Source organism: Bos taurus, chromosome 23, assembly GCF_002263795.3.
Source record: "Bos taurus isolate L1 Dominette 01449 registration number 42190680 breed Hereford chromosome 23, ARS-UCD2.0, whole genome shotgun sequence".
Taxonomy (NCBI): Eukaryota; Metazoa; Chordata; class Mammalia; order Artiodactyla; family Bovidae; genus Bos; species Bos taurus.
Genome location: NC_037350.1, coordinates 23,386,486 through 23,406,887, shown reverse-complemented (window position 1 = coordinate 23,406,887; position 20,402 = coordinate 23,386,486). Strand labels below are relative to the sequence as shown.

Genomic DNA, 20,402 nt, shown 5'->3' with positions numbered 1-20,402 from the left:
AGCTGAAACGAGGCTCGATGGAGGACGAGGGAATACATGTAAATAAACAACGTAGAAGATTTATGGGAAGGCGTTCAATTTTATAGGACTGTATTTATAGAGCCAGCTCTGGCTCACTTATAGATTAATGGGAAGCTAAAATTAACGGACTTGTGAGCCTCACGTTTAATTTCTGAGGCTTCGACGTGACAGGTAACCGCCTTCGAAGTCCAGGCATGGAAGGCCGCCTTCGTTGGGAGTCATGAGCGCCCCCAATAAGATTACACGTCCCATCCGTGGTGGCTTTAAGCTCTGGTGCCTGGGGTCCCTGGGGAAGGACCCCCATGGGACGTTTTGGCAAATGAAGAAAAAGAATGTGGCCGCATAAAAAAAATCGGTTCTTCTTCGTCCTAGCATTATTTTTAATGGGCCCATAAGCCTTTAATGCGGGCGGGCGAGCAGACTGACTTCTGGGGCGCTGGAAGCCTCGCACCCGGGCTGGCTCCCTCCAGGCAGGCTGGGGCGGCAGAGACACCTCCTTCAAGGTCACCCAGGAACCCCCGCAGGGCCCGTGATCAGGGCCCACGGCCTAGCGGTTCCAGTTTCCCTTCATTCCTTACTACTTCCGCGGCCTGGTTAAGGCAGTAACAAAAGCAAGGGCAGAGGAGCTGTAACTAGCAGCCCAGGGCCATTTTTGTTAGGCAAGGCTCTTAGGCTACCTACCTCTTCCCTTTCTTCCAGTTCTTTCCACACATTCAGGCCCCTCAGGACTTTGAGTTTTGCCTAGAAAAAGTGACTGTCTTATGGTGGTGGAAGAGAGGATGATTTGGAATTTACCTATGGAATAATAGATGGCCGGTCTGTTTCTGGAGAGCTGGTGTTAACCCTTCGGTAGGTAAATTTGCGGTAGGATATGGAAATTACTTATCACCGCCTTTGTGTAATCCCAGTAGTAACCAACCCTTCGCTGGCCAAGAAAGCAAAAGAAAATGAAACAATATATTTGAGCCAGAGACAAAGGCATATACCTGTTTTCTTTCTAGATAAATGCATTGCAGGTTCTCTTAATCACCCTTCTCCTGTTTCTTTTTTAATTCCTTCTACTTTCCTTCTCTTTCTTGATTCAGTCATTTATAGTTCTAGCCATGATAATCCCCCTTTTTTAATTAGTAAGGAAGCCAAGAAGTGGAAAATCTCACAGAAAGCAGATTCCATTGTCCCTTCTGTCTTTCCCTATAGGGAAGTCCAAGTGGGAATGAGTCACCTGAAAAACAGAAAATTGATATAGAAGGCATATTATTAATTACCTGAGTACCAACTATATGGAAGCACTCTCCTAATCTGGATTTACCAGTTATCTAGATTTAACTTTGCTAGCTATCCTTAAATATATATACATGTTGCTGTTCCTGCTTTTTATAATTAAAGCTAGACAACGTTGGAAAGGAACTTTACAGTTAAGACTCTGAGGTCCAGAGAGAAACAGTGACTGGTCCAAAGTGTGCAACAGCTTGGACAAATTTACTTTCTAAGCCTTAGGGAAGACACCAAGCCTTGGGATGAAATACAGATTGAGATGTTTGATTAGTGCAGCCCATTAGGATTGGGCTGTAGCCCATTAACCCAAATGAGAAGTGCTCTGGCTTCTCTGGTCATCCTCTGAGCCTAAGGTAGGAACCTTGTTTCCTCCTCTGGTCAAGGGAGCTTTTCCTCATGTATTTACTGAGGGCCTGGCACTGCTGGTGAGGTCAGGGTGGGGTTCAGTCCTGAAATGAGCCAGTTAACTCCTCCAGATCCCCATAAGGCACAAGAGCCCTGGTCTGGTGGGCTACTCTCTTGCACCATCTCCTTCAAAGAACATCATGCCAGAATGCCATCTCACTGGCAACAAGAGGGGAGCACCTTATTTGACTTGGACCCAGAGATCCATAGTGCCTGGGACTCAGAGTCTTTTAGTTATCTAGGAAGTAAATAATTTGACACCTTGATTTTTTTAAGGGCAAAATAAACCAAGAGATGCAACTAACATAAGCTTTTATTGCAAATTTGGTGAGAAATAGGAGAGAATAGTGTCAAAATTTGGAATTTTAAAAAGTCAAAAACACCTTCTAGTGAAAACAAAAGTGTCCATTTTTCTGAGAAGCAAAATTTATTGTATTTATTGTAAGGAAAACACTGCCTGTGTTTATATGATGGAGTGGGGGACAAAAAGGAAACCTCCTTGTCTATACTCTTTCTGTCTGTTGAATTAAACAGTATGTTCGAGAAACTGAAGATGAAAACACAACAAAAACACAACAATCTTTTATTTATGTAAATCAGATCAACACTGGACAATAAACCAATTTCTACCCATTACCATAACAGCTTGTCTATAAAGAACAGAAAAATTCAGAGAGGATTCTACCTAGGGTCAAGCGGTTTTTTGTTTTTTGTTTTTTAACCACCCATTCACAGAGGTATAGATTCACAGATAAATAATCCCAAACTACTTGCTCGCCATATTTACACATTCCCATTAAATTAAGCATAAATAAATATATACAAACTTAACATGGATACCCTCCAGAGCTCTTCTCCTGAAGAGTCAATAGATTGATATTTCTTGATTGTGTGTCAAAAACAATGTTAGTGAGTGAGAAACCAACTCAACAGAGGAGTCGATTTTGGCATTTCAAGAATGGTGTTCATTCTACTTTTTAAAAGAAAACAAATTTTGTTATTTTTTTAACCCTATAATTTAACATACATCGGCACAGGAGGGGAAACACTGTTTGGGCTCTTGAGGCAACATCAGATGGTTTAAGGTTATTTCCTTTCCACATAATGTATTATGCATACAGAATATCAGATGTGATGACAAGTTGGCTATAAACACGCTAAGTAGGAATGAGTTGCCCTTTTAGGTAAGGCTTTGTACCGGAGGAACAGGGTATAGATAAGTTGGGGGTTTCAGGTTTTCCATTCGAACAAAGTTTTCATAGGGTCTAAAATAATTGCTTGACAGAAAGTGGTTTCCTTAGCCAAAGAAAATAAAACAGCCATGTCTTTGAAACTTTGAAAGTGGAGAAAGCTAAGGATGTGGTGCCAGGGAGAAGGAAAAGAAAATGCAAGCTAACTTCAAGGGAGAAAGTTACCTTCCCAGTTTGGGAGAGAAGTTAATGATCACTTGGATGATGAAATCCTCACCCAAAACAGCTCTTCTTTTCGCTCTTTTTCTCCCAGGAGAGCCACCATACATATAAGAGGAGGCAGGATTGGACAGACGATGGTCAGAAGACCCTTAGAACCTCCAAAGGAACTTATAGAGTGGAAAAGTGTGAAGGCAGCGCTGCCATATCCTGACTCTTCCTTCCTACCTTTAGCTCTTACTTTGGGACAGGGCACTTAAGAGGTTTGGATACAGTGTCTTAAGAGGGCAGGGGTGCAGGGGAGAGCTGCGACTCACCTGTTTAGTTTGAAAACAAGGCTCAAATGGGCTTGTTTTAAACGTTTCCCTTGACTTAAAAGACAAACTCTTGCGTTAATCCCACTGTTTATTGATTTATGGGCCCAAGGAAACCAAATCTTTTAATAACTCAATTATCAGATAAACGTAGCAGGCCTAACGAAAGCAAGGGGGCGGGAGTCATACATGAAAGGAGAAATGAGGGAGGGAAAGGCGGCAGTGGGCTCTATCCACGTGTGTGTGGGGTGGGGTGGGGAGTTGCAGGGAAGGGATGCCAAGGGCTCTGTTCAGCTCGGGCGGGAGGAACGCACACGGAGAGGGGCGAAGGGCGACGAAGGAGGCTGCGCAGCCTAGTAAGACAATTCCTACCCATGACCCGCCTTTAGGAGCCTGAGGGTGGAGAGTTTTCATCCCGGCAAAGGCGGGGGAAGCTTCCGATCCCCTGGACATTTCTAGGCCACTCGCCCTCAGGGAGCAGGCGCCCCGGGCGGCCGCTGGCAGTTAGGGGCTCAAGCAGCACTGAGACCCCTCTAGCCTGCAGCCCGTGGGGCGCCCCCCCATTACCTACTGGAGCACCGGGCTTTCTCGGTCGCCTTAGCCCTTAGGGTGAGACCGAGAGCGGGAAGGGCCCGCGCGGCCCCGCGGCCCCTCCAGCGGCTGATTCTATGTCCTCAACACGACTGGGCGCGAGTGGCCCCCACGCTCTCGGGACCTGCACAGTAAGAGCAAGGCGCATCCATCGCGTCTCTCGCACGTCACACGCGTGGGGCGCGTTGCCCTGCAAGGAAAGGAGACGATCGTTTTCAGTGCGGTTTCTCCTTTCTGCCTTTGGCAATCAGAATATGTCTTATGCAAGCGGCCAGGCCCTCGGACAAAGGCGCAGGCTTCTAAGCTCGGAAGGGATGGAGCATCTATCTACACGCTCCATGAAGTCTAGCTCCCGGCCTTTGTACTCTTATCAACTCATCTAAGGCTGGGCCCTGCACATCCAGAGGTCCTCGAAGGAGCTGACAGTGGATGGGCTGGGGTCTGACATCAACCGTTGCTTGGGCCCTCCTGGTGACCTAAAACCAGGTCCCTAACTCCCTCCCCCATAAACATGTCAGCGCAAAACTTTCAGCAGGTTCCTAAGTCCCACCCTTCAACCTTCCCCCTCCCCAGGCCAAGGCCCCAGGGGTGCCGGCCTGAGGCCCAGTGGGTCCTAACTGTAAATCCTGCAGAACAGACCTCTGGAGCTTTATCTTCAAGAGATGCTGCAAAGCTCCTAATGCCTACTTTGTTTAAAGAGATGCGTTCATTCACACTCTATTTTAGAGATCTATCTCACCCACTTATACCCCTGGGGATTTCCCACTGCTTTGGGGATGGTGGGAACAATGGATTTCAGATCTTATTTTATGATAATGCTCAGGTGAAGCCCAAGAAAGGAGCTGGGCTGCCAGAAGTGAGAGAGATTAAGTGCATGAGACTTTATCCACTGGGAATAGCCCCAGTGTATCCAGACGGTAACATTCAAAGCTGAAGTACATCTCCTTTCACTTTGCATTATTTTACCATTATTGTCAAAACAAGTGCATGTCTGGTGGCGGGGGTTGGGGGGGGGGAGGCCGCATTTATAAAGCATCTTGTAAGAAAGTAACTGCTGCTGAAACACAGGAGCTTGCACCACCCTTCTTCCCAGGACCACTCAACCACTCGCAAAGCTGCTGCTTTTCCCAAAATTGCCAAAGAGCCCAAGGAAATGGAATCCATTTTAAAGGCGAGTCAATAATGCTAAAATATTGGGCTCCAAGGCCCTTACTCCTCTCCCCTAAAATTCACTTAGCAGCTCCCCACTCCTCCGGAATTCCTTGTTGAAGTATCTGTTAACAACTAGACTCAAAGCTGCTTCAATCTCTTATTGGCCACTTTCTAAATTATTCCCTTTGAGCTTCTTTAAAGAAGTGCACCTGCAGAATTCTGACACACAGGCTTTGATTAAAAAGGGATCGGATTTTTTTTTTTCTCTGTACCTTATAGATTGTGTAGGAAGCCCAAGTCCTCTTTGAAGAAGCTCATAAACCATGCGGGCAAAGCTTTGGAAAACAGAAGAGAATGAAATGGTACATACCCCTCCGAAGGAATTACATACTAATCAACGTATTCATATTGTTTTGGTTTTACTATAGTTCTTAAAATTGGTAGATGACAAATAGGATAACAAATGAAAGATGCTCGGTAGGCAGATGCCGGTAAGGCTGGGAACTAGTAAGGTTTCTGAAAGCAACTGATGATGAGTCTCAATCAACTTATTGGTCCGGATTTTCCTCGGCCGCGGGAGCCTCCGCTCGGCCGGCCGGCCGGCCCCAGAGCTGCAGCCACCGCCTGCGTCCCCGAGGGCCTCCCGCCCCGCCCGCCCTCGCCCTCCCTAATTATGCAAACGGCCCGGGAGCTGGGGCACCGGTGAGTTAAGGACGCGGGGCGGGGCGGGGCGGGGGCATCGAGGGGACCGCAATCACCGTGCCTGAGGGCTAACCACACGCCTTTTCATCCCGGAAGATTCCCGTGACAGCCAGAGGGAGGAAGGGCAACGTAGAAAAGGGTGGCTGGGAGAGGGGTGAGGTGAGGTGGAAAGGCGGGGACTGCCAGTTTCCTAAAAATATATTAAAAATTTAAAAAGTTCGTGCGTCTCAGTCAACCAGCTCTCAAAGCACTGACACCGACAAGGTTTCTCCGATTTTCTTCCAATAAGTTAGCGTTTTCTCATGTTTAGTCTTATGTTTATTTTCCAAAGGGAAAAAAATCATGTTTTTATTATTATTATTATCAGTATTACTAAGCTCGAAAGAACCGAAGTGGAAAATCCGGACGGTGGTCTCCAAGTGTATCTTGAAATAGACACTGAGAACCGATACTGTTGCTCCGTGGTACGCCTCAGTTTTTTTTTTTTTTAAGTTATTTAGTTTTGCTTTTTAAAATTTTGATTGTATGTGTATCTACCTAATATAATTCTTCCAAAGCCAATCCAATATTTTTAAAGCTAAAATTAAAATTTGTTTCTGTTTTCTTTTTGTATTTAAAACATTTTTCCTTTTTTTTTTTTAATTTTTCATTTCCTGTGTTTCTCCTCCTTGTCGCCAGTTTTACTACCTGGGCCTTCCCCAGACGTGTGCCTGTTAGTGGTGGTGTTGTTCAAGAACATCTTGTCCATGCCTTTGAGCGCCTCGGTGAGATAGTTCTGCAGGGCCGTGAGCGCGGCGCAAATGGCCGGGGCGCCGAAGCCATGCGTGATGAGGCTGAAGTGCGTGAGGCAACTCTGGATCCCCGGCTCCAGGATGGGGCTGGGCCGGCTGTTCCCGATCGGAGTCCGGTCCTGAGCCAGCAGATCCGTAAATTCTTTACAAAGTTGCCTGCAAATGGGGCGGAAGAGGAACAACAACCACAATAACAAACAAACAAACACCACCCTCAGTGTCGTTGTCATTGGCATTAGAAAGGAGACTGCTCACACAAGCCCAGAGGCACCCGGTCACCGGAGAGCCGGGGAGCGAGGCTAATGTGGGCGATTCCGCTCTGTTTCCCTTCCCAACGCCCGGCCGGCCTTCTCGAGCAGCTGGGACTGGAAGGAAAGCGGGGGTGGGGAGGTGAGGCACCCCTTCCATCCCAAAGCCCGGCCTTTTTGGCAGCCCCTTCCCCTGCCCATTTCCCGCTCTCCCCCGGCCCCCCGCCCCACCCCACCCCCCCCCCGACCCCGACCCCGCCGCCTTCATTATGCAGGAAACTGCATAAACCTCGCTTTGGGAAAATCGCTAGGCTTTTAGCATTTGATTTGGAATATTCAGTCATTTTTAGCTCTTACCTGACAGTTCTTTTTAAAGCCCTTTCCCCCTCCTCTCTCCTGCCTCTCCAACCTCTTGGCGATCAGGCTCAGAAAGCCCAGAAAGATTTAGGGCCCTGGGCCACAAGCCTGTCCCTCTCACAGAAGCAGATTGCTGGAGCTGTGCATGGCCCAGGGCAAGCAACTGTTTATTCCAGGAGAGAATGCTGATTCCATTCAAAGCAAAAGGCTGTTTACCTGCAGTATTTGAGAAGGGAGGTATTCCCACCACCACCATCTCCCCTTTTTTCCCCTTTCTTTTAAAGTGTAGGCTACGGAAGATCTTTATACAACAGGATTGTTGTCCATATAAAAGGAGTCCCACATTGTTTAAATAAAACCTAAAGGTAGATGGTTAAGACTCCAGGGAGAGGAGATTTTTATTTGTTGAAGGTTTTTAATTCCTCAAGGCACCCAAATCTCCCAGCCTTAGAAATCTTGCATACCTAACTATGGACTGAACTTACTTGAGAAATTTTTAATATAAGAAATGGGCAAAAGGATTTTAGCCCTGAAGGCCCAAAGGCTTGGTTCGCCTCTTGGTCAGAGGCATGGCATCCCAAAGGTCATAGCCTTTCATAGACTGGCAGGCTTCTGTCAGCCTGCCTCCACCTGGTCTCCAGGGTGGTGAAAAAAGAAAAACTACAGGACTCCAATCCCAGGCCTCCCTGGGATGGTCTGACACTTGGTGACACCTGGCCTGGCCAACAGATGAATAGGGCCAGTGCCTGGAGGCTCATGTGAGTGACTCTGAGGCACCTATTCCAAGGGGATTACTCCCAGGAGAAGTAACAGCCAGAGGAGATGGAAAAAACCTCCTCCCCCACCTGCAACAGCCAGAAAAGGTTTTTGGTTTTAAGACTGATGGGTAGAAGACACTACCAGGCATGCTCTCACTGGTTTCTCTGTTCAAAATGCAGGCATGTATCATCCCAACCAGGAAGAAACAGGTAACAGTTTTGACCTAAATAGGGCAGTTTCTTAAGTCAGGGGTTCCTCAGAATCACCTGTGGGGTTCAAACAAACACATCCAGGCCTCCACCCTCACCCTCACCCTCCCTGCCATTCAGGGAGCCTGGGGCTAGGTCCACGAATAATTATCTTGGAAATGCTCCCCAGACAATCCTGATGCTCACCTCAGGTTAAGAAATGCTGGCCTAAGAGAAGCCACAAGCACTCCTCAGGGAAACCACAGAGTTGTTTGTGGAATCCTGTTATCTAATTTATCCAGTTTGGCTTTATTTTTTCCCCAAAGTACCTTTACTCTTTTATAAAGCACCAACAGTTCCCCTGCCGCTAGCCACCAAGGGCAAGGGGTGGGAGGGCAATTTACTGACAAAGATCTATTATATTGCTAGTTAGTACATCAAGGAAAACCTTCTAAAAAGAGGTGGGTGCCAGGTTTTGATCGTTGGAAGGGATGGTTAAAGGCTTTCCTGAAGTTTGTACTCATTACCAAAGTGCCAAAAAGGAAATTCTGAACTGCGGAGAACAAATGCTTAGAGTCAAACATTTTAAATCTTCAAAGCCCAAACTGGGGTCTGTAAGCAATTAAAGTTCTGGGACATTAATATTTTTTGACCCTGCGGAAAGGGGCAATCAAATTCCAATCACGTCTCAAAAACATCTGGACAAATTTGAGCAAATGATTTTTCAGCCTTCCATATATTTCTTTAAATTACGCTGTCAACGGAACAAACCGCGTCCTGGAGCACTAAATAAATGAGCGCCGCTGCTTGGGCCGCGCCTGCGAGAGAAACGTGCGGGCGCACGCAGCGCCGCCCACCGAAGGCCTGAACCGGCCATAAAACACCAGCAATATGACATCGAAGCCAAAGACAGGAGTAAATCAAATAAATAGAAAACCCACTGTAAAAGTTCAAATGAGCTCTAGACCTAAATTTAGCCAGAGATTTACTAGTTTCCCCTCTGGAGTTGTAGTAAATTCTACTTCTGTGGAAGATGCCAAACAGCAACGTTGGAAAGAGAGTAATTAGAGCTGAGGATAGAGATGGGTACACGTGGGTGACATATAGACACCCTGAGCAAGCACACGTGGCTGTGTGGGGAGGACAGGAAGATGTGCAACCTGGGCAGAAACAAGCATCCAGGGATGCAGGAAGAACTGGAATAAGGCTCCACCCCTCAAAGGTCTGCCTGTCACCCCCAGCGCTGGGGATGTGAATTGTTAAAAAGCCTGGATTCCGATTAATAAAGCCATCCTTCTCAGAATCTAGAAAACAGATAAGACTGACACGCACACAGCCCGTAATCAACGCTGAGGGGTGGGCACGCGCAGGGGGGCGGAGCTGGGAGGGCTCCCTACCAGCAATCCACCGGCTTTCGCCACTGAGCTGGGAGCTCCCATTGCCTCCTCCCAAACGAGGTGGCTGCGCAGGTTGGGAGTAGGGACGAGTTTAGGACACTCACTTGGTGGCCAGCAGCATATTCTTCCGGGAGTGCAGGTCACTGGGATCCGTGTGCTGCCGGTTCAAATATTCAGAAACAGCTTTGGCGGGAAACTCCGTTTCGCAAATATACCCAAAATCCCGAGCTAAATGAACAGCTTCTCCTGAAAAGACAGCCGCAGAGGAAATAATCAGCACCCAAGACCATCCCAAGATCAGGAGGTGTTCCCTGGTCTATTGTTATTGTTCACAAAACAGGTCAACTCTTGGGGGCAGTAGCAAAGGTGGTACAGACGCCCAAATGAACATGGTTCTCAGGCCATGATTAAAGTTGATGGAACAAACTTTGTTCCTGCTGCTCCTTCCAGCCTCTCCCTGATCACGCTTCCAGTCAAATCCTAGCTAGGCAACCCCTGGATAGTTTCGGGTCTCCCACACCCCAGCCCTAAGGGAAAGGTGGGCCACTTTTGGGAGCCACCTTGCAACTGCATCTAGACAGACAGTGAACTGAACATTCAAGCCAGATCTGCCCCCCACCCCCTTTTTTAAGCATCTAACGTGTTAACTCCTGCTTTAAATAAAATTTAAGTCTTCCTAACTTTTGTATCTTCCTATAATTAATATATACAAATATAGATCCTTGTGTGCCTATGTCCACATATATTAAAGAATATATAAATCATATATGGATCAGTGTCTATCCAGCAATGAAATATTTATTCTCCTTGTCAGTTTCCTGCTAGTTAGGTTTCAGGTTTCTCCTCTTCAGAGGTTGCTGCCATCATTCTCCTAGTTAAAGACTTTCTACTGCACAAAGATGACACAGCAGCTATAGAAAACCTGGACAGCTGAGAGACTCCTCAGTTAATGTGGAAACCCCTTTCGAAAAAAGCATTATTACCCTTTAAAAACACAGCCTTAGGGGTTCAAGGGAAGATCTTAACATAAAAAAGAGATGTGCTGAATTATCCCGTAGCCACATTATTTCTAAGGAGCACGACTACTTTTAATCATCATTAGCATAGTAACCAAACACTTCCAGCTTACAACAACTCATAACACTGAAAACTGCCAATGGAATATTGGCATTTCAGTGGATTTTCCAGTTCCTTTCCTTTCCACCCAAATCCCTGTCTTGGACTGAAATTACCTTGACTGCTTTTCAAAATGAAGATTGTGATTTTAGCAATATGCTAAAGGGCAAAAAGTAAAACCCCCAGGCTGAGAGGCAACCAGTAATAAGTGTGGTCTGGAAATTTGGTCACCTCTGCCTCTAGAGGGTAAGTTTGGGCCAGGCAACTTTGCCTGAAAGATGTCAAAGTGCAATGCCTATCAATGTGATGACTTTATGGTTGCTGCCTAAATATTCTAAGATCCCCTGCTCCAAAAACTAACTCCCCAAAGTAGTGTCATAATAACGTATCCATAAAAATAGAAGAAAAACCCAAAACCTACATGTTAGACTCTAGAGAAGATTCTACAACTTCCTCTATTAGGCCCTTCTAGCTGTATTTCCTGTGTCTTCCACAACCACAACCCACAAATTCAAATGCAGATCCACTTATTCTAGACTCTGGAGAAGATCCTGTTTATTACATACCATAAATATCATCTCCAATCCCAAAATGATGAGCAAATTAGAATGTGCTTGTTATAAGTATGGGCCTTTAAATTTACAACTGAAGATCATACATGATTCCCCTCCATGTTTCCTAACTCCCCCCTCCCATTCCCCTCATCCCCAACCCGTATTTCTCCTAGGTCACTGGTCTTATGAAGCTCTATTTCAATAAATCCCAGGTAATCAGTGGGAGATAGGGGCCCTGGAAGTGACATGAGTTTTAAAATAACCATTAGAGATCATGAATGCAACAATAATTTCACAAATCAACAGTGTGTTTAGTACTACTGACGATTCAGAGGTAAAATTTGGGAAGGAGAAGGGGTATAGAAGGGATTGCTGGTTACAGAGTTATTCTTGAGTTTGTTAGAGGTTGTTTCAGGTACCATGTCCTGCGCCTGGAGGCACCTGCACTGGCTTGGAGGCCAAACCTGAGCACTCTCCAGAGCTCGGGGACCCTTGAACACATCCCTTGGCCTCCGGACAATTGCCACTCCCTCTAAGTAAAAAGACCTTTGAACTTTTCAAGCAAACGCTTGACATCCAACTCAAAAGGGCACAACAAGTGCAATGATTTCCAGTTAATCATGAAACGTGTAAAATGTCAGCTTTCAGCCAACAGTTAAACTCTGCCACTTCATGAAATGGCCACACGTCTTGCTTACCTTCCACCAGGGAGGTGAGTAACGTGACATTTGCTGCTTTGCGTCTGCCGGCGGGTAAATTCAAACCGATTTTCTCTAGCCTTTCTCTCAAAGATCTCCCCCCATTTTTCGATTTGGCTCTGAAATTGCAAGAATTAACATTCTGATTAACCTCAGAGTGTTCCTGAAACAAAGTTTAGATTTAGCAATCTAAAGCCCAGTGGAGCTTGAAGAGGTTTTAACTTGAGGTTAGCACTTTTTTTTTCTTCCTTTTGGTTATTTGCTGATAGTTTGCTGAGGTTTGCTTAATTTCTGCAATACAGAGCATAAAAAAATCGAGTCGTTCTTTTATCTCATGAGAATAAAAAATGACACCAGATGGGAATAATTAGGGTGTAGGTTGTGGGTCCAGAGAAGGTAGAAGTTGCACGTGCACAAGCCCAGCTCTTTCCTGGTCATGGAGCCAGAGAGGTGAGCCAAAGCCGGCAAGTACAACCTTGCCAAAAGACAGGAAGAACTGGGTGGTTCAGAAAGGAGAAGGCTCAGCCTGAACCAGGTGGGCTTTGAGAGTAAGAGGTCAAGAGTCACAATAAAATGGAGTTGGGTTAAAAGGGGAAGGAAGACTGAAGCATGAATCTAACGATGATATTAGCAATCATAATAACAGTAAAACTAGCACCAGAGGAGTTTAGTTACATGATAAGTGCTTTATACTGATCATCTCACTTAATCTCAGTAAGTTTCATACACACACACCCTCAATTCCTAGGGGTAATTGAAAGAAACTTCTACACTGTAGAGCTCAAAGGACTCATGTGAAACTGAACTACAAAGTAGAGCAGAGCAAAAGGACTCAAAATGAAAAAGTCTGTGGGTCACACCCTTACTTCTTCCCAGTGATCCCTCTTTATGTGCTAAAAATACAAGAAAAAACCTATTCTGACTTCTCTTGCTGTGCTGTTCACCCGGCCACTTTTAGGGAAGAAGGGGAGTTTCAACTCCCAAGATAGGCTAACTTGAAAAGTTCATGTCATGCAATGTCACACCTTCATATCGGAGGCACTAACGAAGAGTTCAGGTGTTGGCAGGGACTTTTGGGGAGGCTTTGAATCTTTAAGATAAAAGCCAACTCCTCCCCCAGTTTCCACAAGGAGTCTATGGATTGTCTTTCTCCAACACTGGGGAGCATATGAAAGGCCCCAAGGAATACCTGTCTATACTTCTAAAATGGTGTCATTGTTATTTTTGGTAGTGATACTGAGGAAAGGAAGTCACACAAGTCTAGAACAAAGCTTTTCAAACCGCGGGGTACGATGCATTAGTGGGACAGGATCAACTTAGTCGGCGCCAAGTACACTTTAAAACAAAATAAGAGATCGGAGCACACTGCAGGTGAGAAGGGGGTTGCGCCATGATACTCTTGTTTTAGGTAAGTGTGTGCAGATTTGGGGTCCCACTCAAGGTAGAGAATGCTCCGAAGGGTCCTGGGAGTGGGAAGAGGGGCGCCGGGTACAGGGCGGGGACGTGGAAGGTCCCCAGGCCCGCATGGCTGGCGGGAGGGCAAGGAAGCGCGAGCTGGGCGGGGAGCACGTGGCGGCGGCGGCTGTAAGCTGCAGAATTCGGTTGCTAGGCAACCGCGCGGCATTAAAAAGTGGTTGGGGTGGTGGGTTACCTTCTGAGGACGCCGCCGAGGAGAGACGCATTGAGGCATTCGGGGGGCGACAGCCGTCTCTGAACTTCTCCCACAGTTACTTTGTATTTTGAAGTTGAACTAAGCAGAGACAAACGGCCTGGGACTGAGCAAAACACCTCACCGGTGTTGACGGACATGCCTCCTAAGAAGCCATCTTTATTCATCATCAGAGAAGTCACAGATTTGGGAGGAACCGGAACTAGAGAGAGAAAAAAAAATGCCATAAAGGTGACCGGGTTTTGATCCTAGTGACCGCCGATAGAATGAATGTGTCGCTGCCTGCGCAGGGGCGAGGCCACAGGCCAGGCGCCAAGAGGAAAGCTGCAGGAAGAGGTGTGTGTTCCCATGGTTCCGCGGTGCGTTCCGAGCTCTGTGTACAAACAAAATGCAAAAGCTATCACCTCTGGAAACTTACCCCAAGTGTGTGGACATGTGAGAGTGGCTTGCCACAGTCCCGCTCACTACACGAATCAGGAAAAGCACGCAACCCAGAGTTTGGATTGTGCTGTGAAGCCAGACAAGTCCGATTCCATCACGTGTTGGCTGTGTGACCTTAGACATCTCACTAAAGCTCTCTGAATCTTAATGTCCTCATCTGTCTCCTGATAATCACATTTGGTGCTGAAACCTGAAGGCGATGCTCCCTATCAGTGATATAAAATAGTAATACCAATGGTCTTTACGGGAACCCTTCCCTCCTCTCCTATTTGATACAAATCTATGGCCATCACTGGCAAAGATCAGGATGGTGAGCCCCATCAGTCACTCTGCCCAAGAACAGCCAAGTAATAATACCATTAAATTGGGGCAGTTGGACCCAAAAGAGCTGCTTATTTCTCTACAGTGGATCCCATTCTTTGCTATATCCTAACAACAGATTCATTTAGAAATGAACCCAAATGCTCCTCTCCAGTGAAAGCAATTCTGCGGTGACATGAATTTTGTTTACAAATTAACGTAAAGCACCCGGCTGGTGATTGTTTGGAGCAGTTATGATTTACAACAGGTGCCCTGATCAATCAACCAATCACTCTAATTCATGTGAGCGGCGGTCTTGCCTTGCCCCAGTTGTTTCATTTCGGCAAGTAATTGATAACAAACCGCACTCAAGGTATGTTTTATGCAGAAGTTAATAAGAGCTGACAGCTGGTTGCCACTGCTACCCAGGCGCATTCAGTCTCTCCAGCCTGTATTTCTGTTTAATTGTGTTTCAGTGTCATCTGCACCTTAGGAAGAGGCGGGGCTCGGTAGAACCAGAGGCTAGGAGCCAGGAACAGTGAACGGTCAGCTTCCCAGTCCCCTGGCAGTCTCCCTCCCTTGGACTTCTACACGGCTGATGCCCATTTTCTTTCTGCAGGCCACTGGGCAGGCGACACTCCCTGCCCTAAACCTTAGCTTCTTCCATGGGGATCTGAAGCCCCTCAAGCACCTCTCCAGTGATCACCAGGCCAGGGGACTTATTGAAACATGCAGTGTTTCTGGCATGAAAAAGGATGCTTCCATTCTTCCTTTTTAATAAAGAGTCTGTCTCTATAATCCTGGTAAGAGAAAGATATGCTTTTTCTACTCCCTGGAACCTAGAACCCCACATGTCAAGCAAGTTATTATAACCTCCCTTTACTAGAACAGACTAACCACCCTGAGTGTTCTTGAAACAGCTTATTCTCTCTACCACAGATCCCAGCATTTAGACCTTCATGATATTTTAGAGACTCCTAAAAGGTAGGTCTCAAATCTTCTATTTCCTATAAATTGCATTTGGCTCTTTACAAACGCCTGGAGAAAGGGTTTTCTGAGGACAGTGGACAGAGAGACAAGCATTCCCTTTTTCTACTTCTTAGTAGACATTTTAGAGTTTCTGATCTCTCTATATAGTCTCTCCCAGGGCTGAATGAATGATATCAGGTAACCAAGGGAATATTCTGCATTGTCATGGTGGTGGGGCAGTTACAAAGTGAGGTTTCTTCTTTCTGATTCCCTTCATCACAGTCAGTGAAGTGCTTCCCATTTGAGGGAAATGTGAGTAAAATATGGATTTAAAGTCACTTAAAAAATAATGATTGGGGTGGGAACACCCTGTCATTTAATTCTCTTACACAATATCCACATCTATTTCAATATGTCTTTTTTTCCACTACTGTCCTGATTTCTGTATTTCAGATTCATACACAGGCACTATAAACAAATAATGTATGATCATGGTAACCTTGGAAAACTTCTCTGCAAAATACAGATGGCCCTTTGTAGTTTTAATATGGTATGAACTGTAGAAATAAGTTGTATAAAAAGCTTTGTCTTTGATATTCAGCAACATTTAAAAATTTAAATCCTACTGTATTTAGAAAGAACATTTTAACAGAACCCCCCCATCCCCCACGGCCAAGCAACTTGAAAATAGTAAGTTAATTCCTATTTACGATACTGGATAACTGAATATCTGCTGAGAATTGGAATTCTGCCTGCTTTTCACAGTCCCAGGTGCCAAATCTCTTGAAAAGCCAGGCCTTTCAAGACATTTTATAGCCTGCCCTCAATTTCACTATTGTTAATTGCCTGATTTACCTGACAAGAGCAATTTCCTTTGGGGAATGTCCATAGCTCCCTCCCAAGGGCTGTACCTTTTGCATATACATTATCACCTAAATATCACCCACCCAGGCAGCATCCCTCAGCACTCTGCTGTCTAGGGGGAGAAGGAAGGGGACAGTGGTGATGTTTTTTCACTCCCCTTCTCCCCCCACCCCCGACCGACAAGACTGTTTGAGCAGACGCACTTCAGGTTATATTTCTGTTTTTGAATTTAAGTATCAGTCTTGTTCACACCCTCCACTCTCTCATCCTCAGGTGCTAAATGCTGGCCTTTGAATGGTTTCCTAAGCTAGACTCTGCACATGTCTTGTCTCACACTCTTCTAAGTCCAGCCTACTTCCAGCATCTACCTTCCCCTCCACTCTCACACCTGCTTTCCTCAGCTGATTAACCCCATATTTTATTCTCTTTGTCTTTTCCCTTCTGCTTTCCTCCAGCTTATCAATAAACCCAGGGAGCAACAGGGCCCGGTTGATTTGTTAGTAATTATGAGCACACTGCTCCTGCTCACGGAACCCAGAGATGACTAAGATAGGTTTAAAGCGACAGCAGGAAATGGTAAGGAAATGGAGCATAGCAAAACTCAGCGTGAAGCTTTCAGTTCTTTATATGTTTACAATTTTCTGTGCATACATTAAAACTGGGTGGGATTTTTTTTTCCTCTTCAGTTCTCAGTTGGATAGCGTAGCCAACTTCTGGATGTAACACCCACAAAACTTGCCCCCCTCCCTTTTAACTTGCATTATATGGGGGCAGAAGAACAGAGGTTTAAAAATCGATCAATATTTCATTACAGGGACTGGAGTTTAATTTGAAAGAGTAGAAGGAAAACCGATTGGAGAAAATCTTATTCATTAGTGGACTCTATAGAGCCAAAGTGTTGATAAGGTAGCGTTTCATCTTTACACTTAAGTATGAAATCACAGCTCTGATATCTTTGTGTTTGACTGGAGGCAGGTCTTCTGTGGTTCTGATCTGTTGGTTGGAGAGATGGAAGAAATGAACCCATCTAATGGACTGAAGCCTAAGTCCCTCTGAAAGGTGCTCGGACTTAAATATGGAAACCTCTGCTATTCGCGGTATCTTTTGGGGCTTGCCTGGTGGCTCAGAGGTTAAAGCCCTGGGTCGGGAAGATCCCCTGGAGAAGGAAATGGCAACCCACTCCAGTATTCTTGCCTGGAGAATCCCATGGATGGAGGAGCCTGGTGGACAATAGTCCACAGGGTTGCAAAGAGTACGACTGAGTGACTTCACTTTCATTTTCACTTGCACACCCGGAAGCAGCAAGAGGTGGAGCATTGCTTGAAATAATTACTTCTCACCAGCAGATCACCCTTTTCCTCATACTTACATTGCTTCTCATCTACCTGAGGGCTAAATGTTTTTCCATATGTGTATAAGAGCATGTGTATAAACATGAGCACTGAAATCCTGAAGAAAAAACATAAAAGGATTCTCACAGAGAAAGCCAGAACAGAAGAAAACTACAAACATCCAGTGTTGGCATCCTTTAGGGGCAAAGCCTAAGAGGCTGGAAACTGGGTTGGATCCCATCATTTAACTCAGTGTGTGGGACCTTGAGAGAGTCATTTGTCTTCTCTCCGTCTCAATTTCCTCACTGGAGGGTGGAGGTGGGAGTTGGAGAAGAGTATCTAACCTTTCCAGCTTTGAAATTAGATGAACTCTGATTACTCCCTGGGTGGCTGGAATGTAGCTGAGAGTCTCTAGTTGAATAAAGGCCGATAGGGACCCAAGTCAGCTCTGAAAACATGAACCTCTTCCTTTGAGAGGAAACTCATAGCCTTCTCAAAGGTTCTGACAGACTGGGTGCTTTGACCTCCTAGGTCAGAAGGCGGAATCTCAACAGAACCCCTTGTAATAGAAATTGGCAATTTCTCTATCACCCCCCATACCCGGAGAAAATCCACACCAATCAAAGTGTTTATGTGGGGAAGAGGCCAGAACTAACGGGAAAAAAGTGGGAGAGAACCAAGAAGCTGAACTGAAACTAACCAAACAGGATATCCCTAAGACCAGTGAAAATGGCCCATAGTCAACACTTGGACCTTGGACTCCAGCCATGCCAGTCATTCCAAGAAATCCCAGCATCTTTTTCTGCTGTCTAAGATGTCCAGTCGATTGCATATTGGCCTCTAATTGCACCAAAAACTTTTTCTAAAAGCCTAGGTGAGCCTTCTTTAGGCTGGTGGAAGAGTGGCAGTGATCATTTATAGGAGCTGGGCACCACCCCACCCCCTGCCCGGCCCAGATTCCTAATCTTAATGGAACTGAGAGTTAAGAATGATTTTTTAATGTCTCGTTGGATTTTTAGACTGTTAATGTACCGAATCCTTCTCATTATTACTTTATTGATTGCTCATTGACCAGCCCCCTTCAAATCGTATTAACCACCCTCTGCCGGTTTAGATTAGGAGAGTTTAAAAAGCACCTTTCATTACTCCCCCCGCCCCCAACTCCTGCCATGGAGTTGAGACTCGCTGGCTTAATGGGAGCTCTAATGGGGCAGCTAAGAGGAGAGGGGCCCCAGTCCCTGCCGATTGCATTAATAGCTCAAAGGGGGCCAATACAGAAAATTAGCCGTAAACGAGCTCTGGAGATCTTCAAATGAAAGAGCCATTTATCACGTTGGCTACCTTCACTCCACTCGTTTGCTCTCTCTACTGGGAACAACTCATTTCCTCTTAACTAAATTACTTCAGAAATGTCAGCTAAGCCCAGATAGCAAACATAACAAGAGAGCTAGCCTACAATCAATGGGGTGATATCAACACGGGTGAAAAACTGGACAGGGTTAAATTTTAGGACGGAGACCTTGCATAATTAGAGAGACACACGCGCGCGCACACACAGAGACCTATATCCTTTATGTCTAAGTTTTCTCCCTTAAATACACACAGAGGCAGAGAAACCTGAACCTGGGCGGGTTGCTGCCACTTTATTAATAAGGTAGACCTTTAAAAATCTCTCTAAAAACCCATTAGAAAGCAAATAAAGCAACCAGGTCCCTTGCCAGTTGTTGAAATTTAGAATATTTCGTCCAGGAAACGTTCTCACCTCTTCTTTTATGAAATTAATCTCTTCCTCATAAAGGTGGGGGAGGGGCAAAGACGGGAGACCAGAGGGCAGGGAAAGAGCTAATGAATCCATAACCTTATTTTAAGTGGTTCATAGTGATCTAGAAAAGTAAATCAACCACTTATTCCACTTTTGCCCATGGCTCTCTAAAGATAAAAATATAATATTAGGATCTTTTCATCATGTAATAAAGCAAATACCTGAAATATTAAATAATGGACTTGACCTCACACTTCATATTCATACCACACTCCTTAAATCAATAGAATGACTGGGGTGCCACTTAAATGTGTTAGGCTGTGCATTTTTAAAAAGGTTTGCAGGGGGCATAAAAAGTAGTCCATATTTCCAAAACCAGAAACTGCCACGTTAGTCAATATTCTTTTCTTATTCCTGGAGATCCTCATATATACACACACATTCACATTTCACTGACAAACATACACAAGCCCTGAAACCAAAGCATCCACATCTAAGAATATTTTCAGCTCCATTTTGTTAGGCAAGTTCAGTTCCAAATATTTTTATTGGCCTATTAATAATATTTCTAATTGGTCATCAGTTGGGCATGCCCCACCGCCAGCCCCGATGCTGTTTCAGCCCCCATAGAGAACTCTGAGCTAAGGGATTCTAGCTTTCCATGAAAAGGGACAGAAACTAGAGAAGAAACCAAGAAAGCCAATGAAGAAGCGCCTCTCCTCCTCCCCATACTAACCCCCGCCCCACCCCACCCCCATCCCATCAACCAGCAATTAACCACAAGAGAAGACCCAGGAGGGCATGGTGAAAGTGAGCTGTCAGTGCACTTGCAAATCAAAGCGCAAGCCCAAGTGTCCCAGCGAACCCAAACCCTGGCATTAAAAATCCGAAACGATACTATCTAAGGAAGAGTCGGAGACATTTGGAGGAACACTTAAATACTTTTACCCCAAACCCTACTATTCCTCTTCAGGATATTACATTCAAAAGCCAAATGGCATCATTTCAAGTACAGCCTCCCCTCTCCGCCTCCCACCTCTCAAAGTGACTTTTTCTGCTTTTGTAAGAGCAGAAAATTGAACACACCTC

At 45.5% G+C, this 20,402-nt stretch overlaps 1 protein-coding gene and 1 long non-coding RNA gene across 10 annotated transcripts in view; one reads left to right on the top strand and one right to left on the bottom strand.

Annotated features, from left to right (window-relative positions):
- Positions 1-964: 964 nt before the first annotated feature.
- Positions 965-20,402, bottom strand: part of TFAP2B (transcription factor AP-2 beta) — a 30,682-nt gene continuing 11,244 nt past the window's right edge. For 4 of the 9 annotated variants that reach the window (XM_010818217.1, XM_010818215.3, XM_010818216.3 and 1 more), the window contains 5 exons: positions 13,629-13,848; positions 11,978-12,096; positions 9,714-9,855; positions 6,557-6,816; positions 965-1,243 (listed from right to left, as the gene is read on the bottom strand). In XM_010818217.1, coding sequence (XP_010816519.1) covers positions 1,146-1,243; positions 6,557-6,816; positions 9,714-9,855; positions 11,978-12,096; positions 13,629-13,848 — 839 coding nt within the window. In that variant the 3' untranslated portion in view covers positions 965-1,145. 9 annotated transcript variants of the gene reach the window in all.
- Positions 13,842-15,185, top strand: LOC132343627 (uncharacterized). The gene is made up of 2 exons (XR_009492550.1): positions 13,842-14,760; positions 14,864-15,185. It is a non-coding gene; the product is annotated as an uncharacterized lncRNA (long non-coding RNA).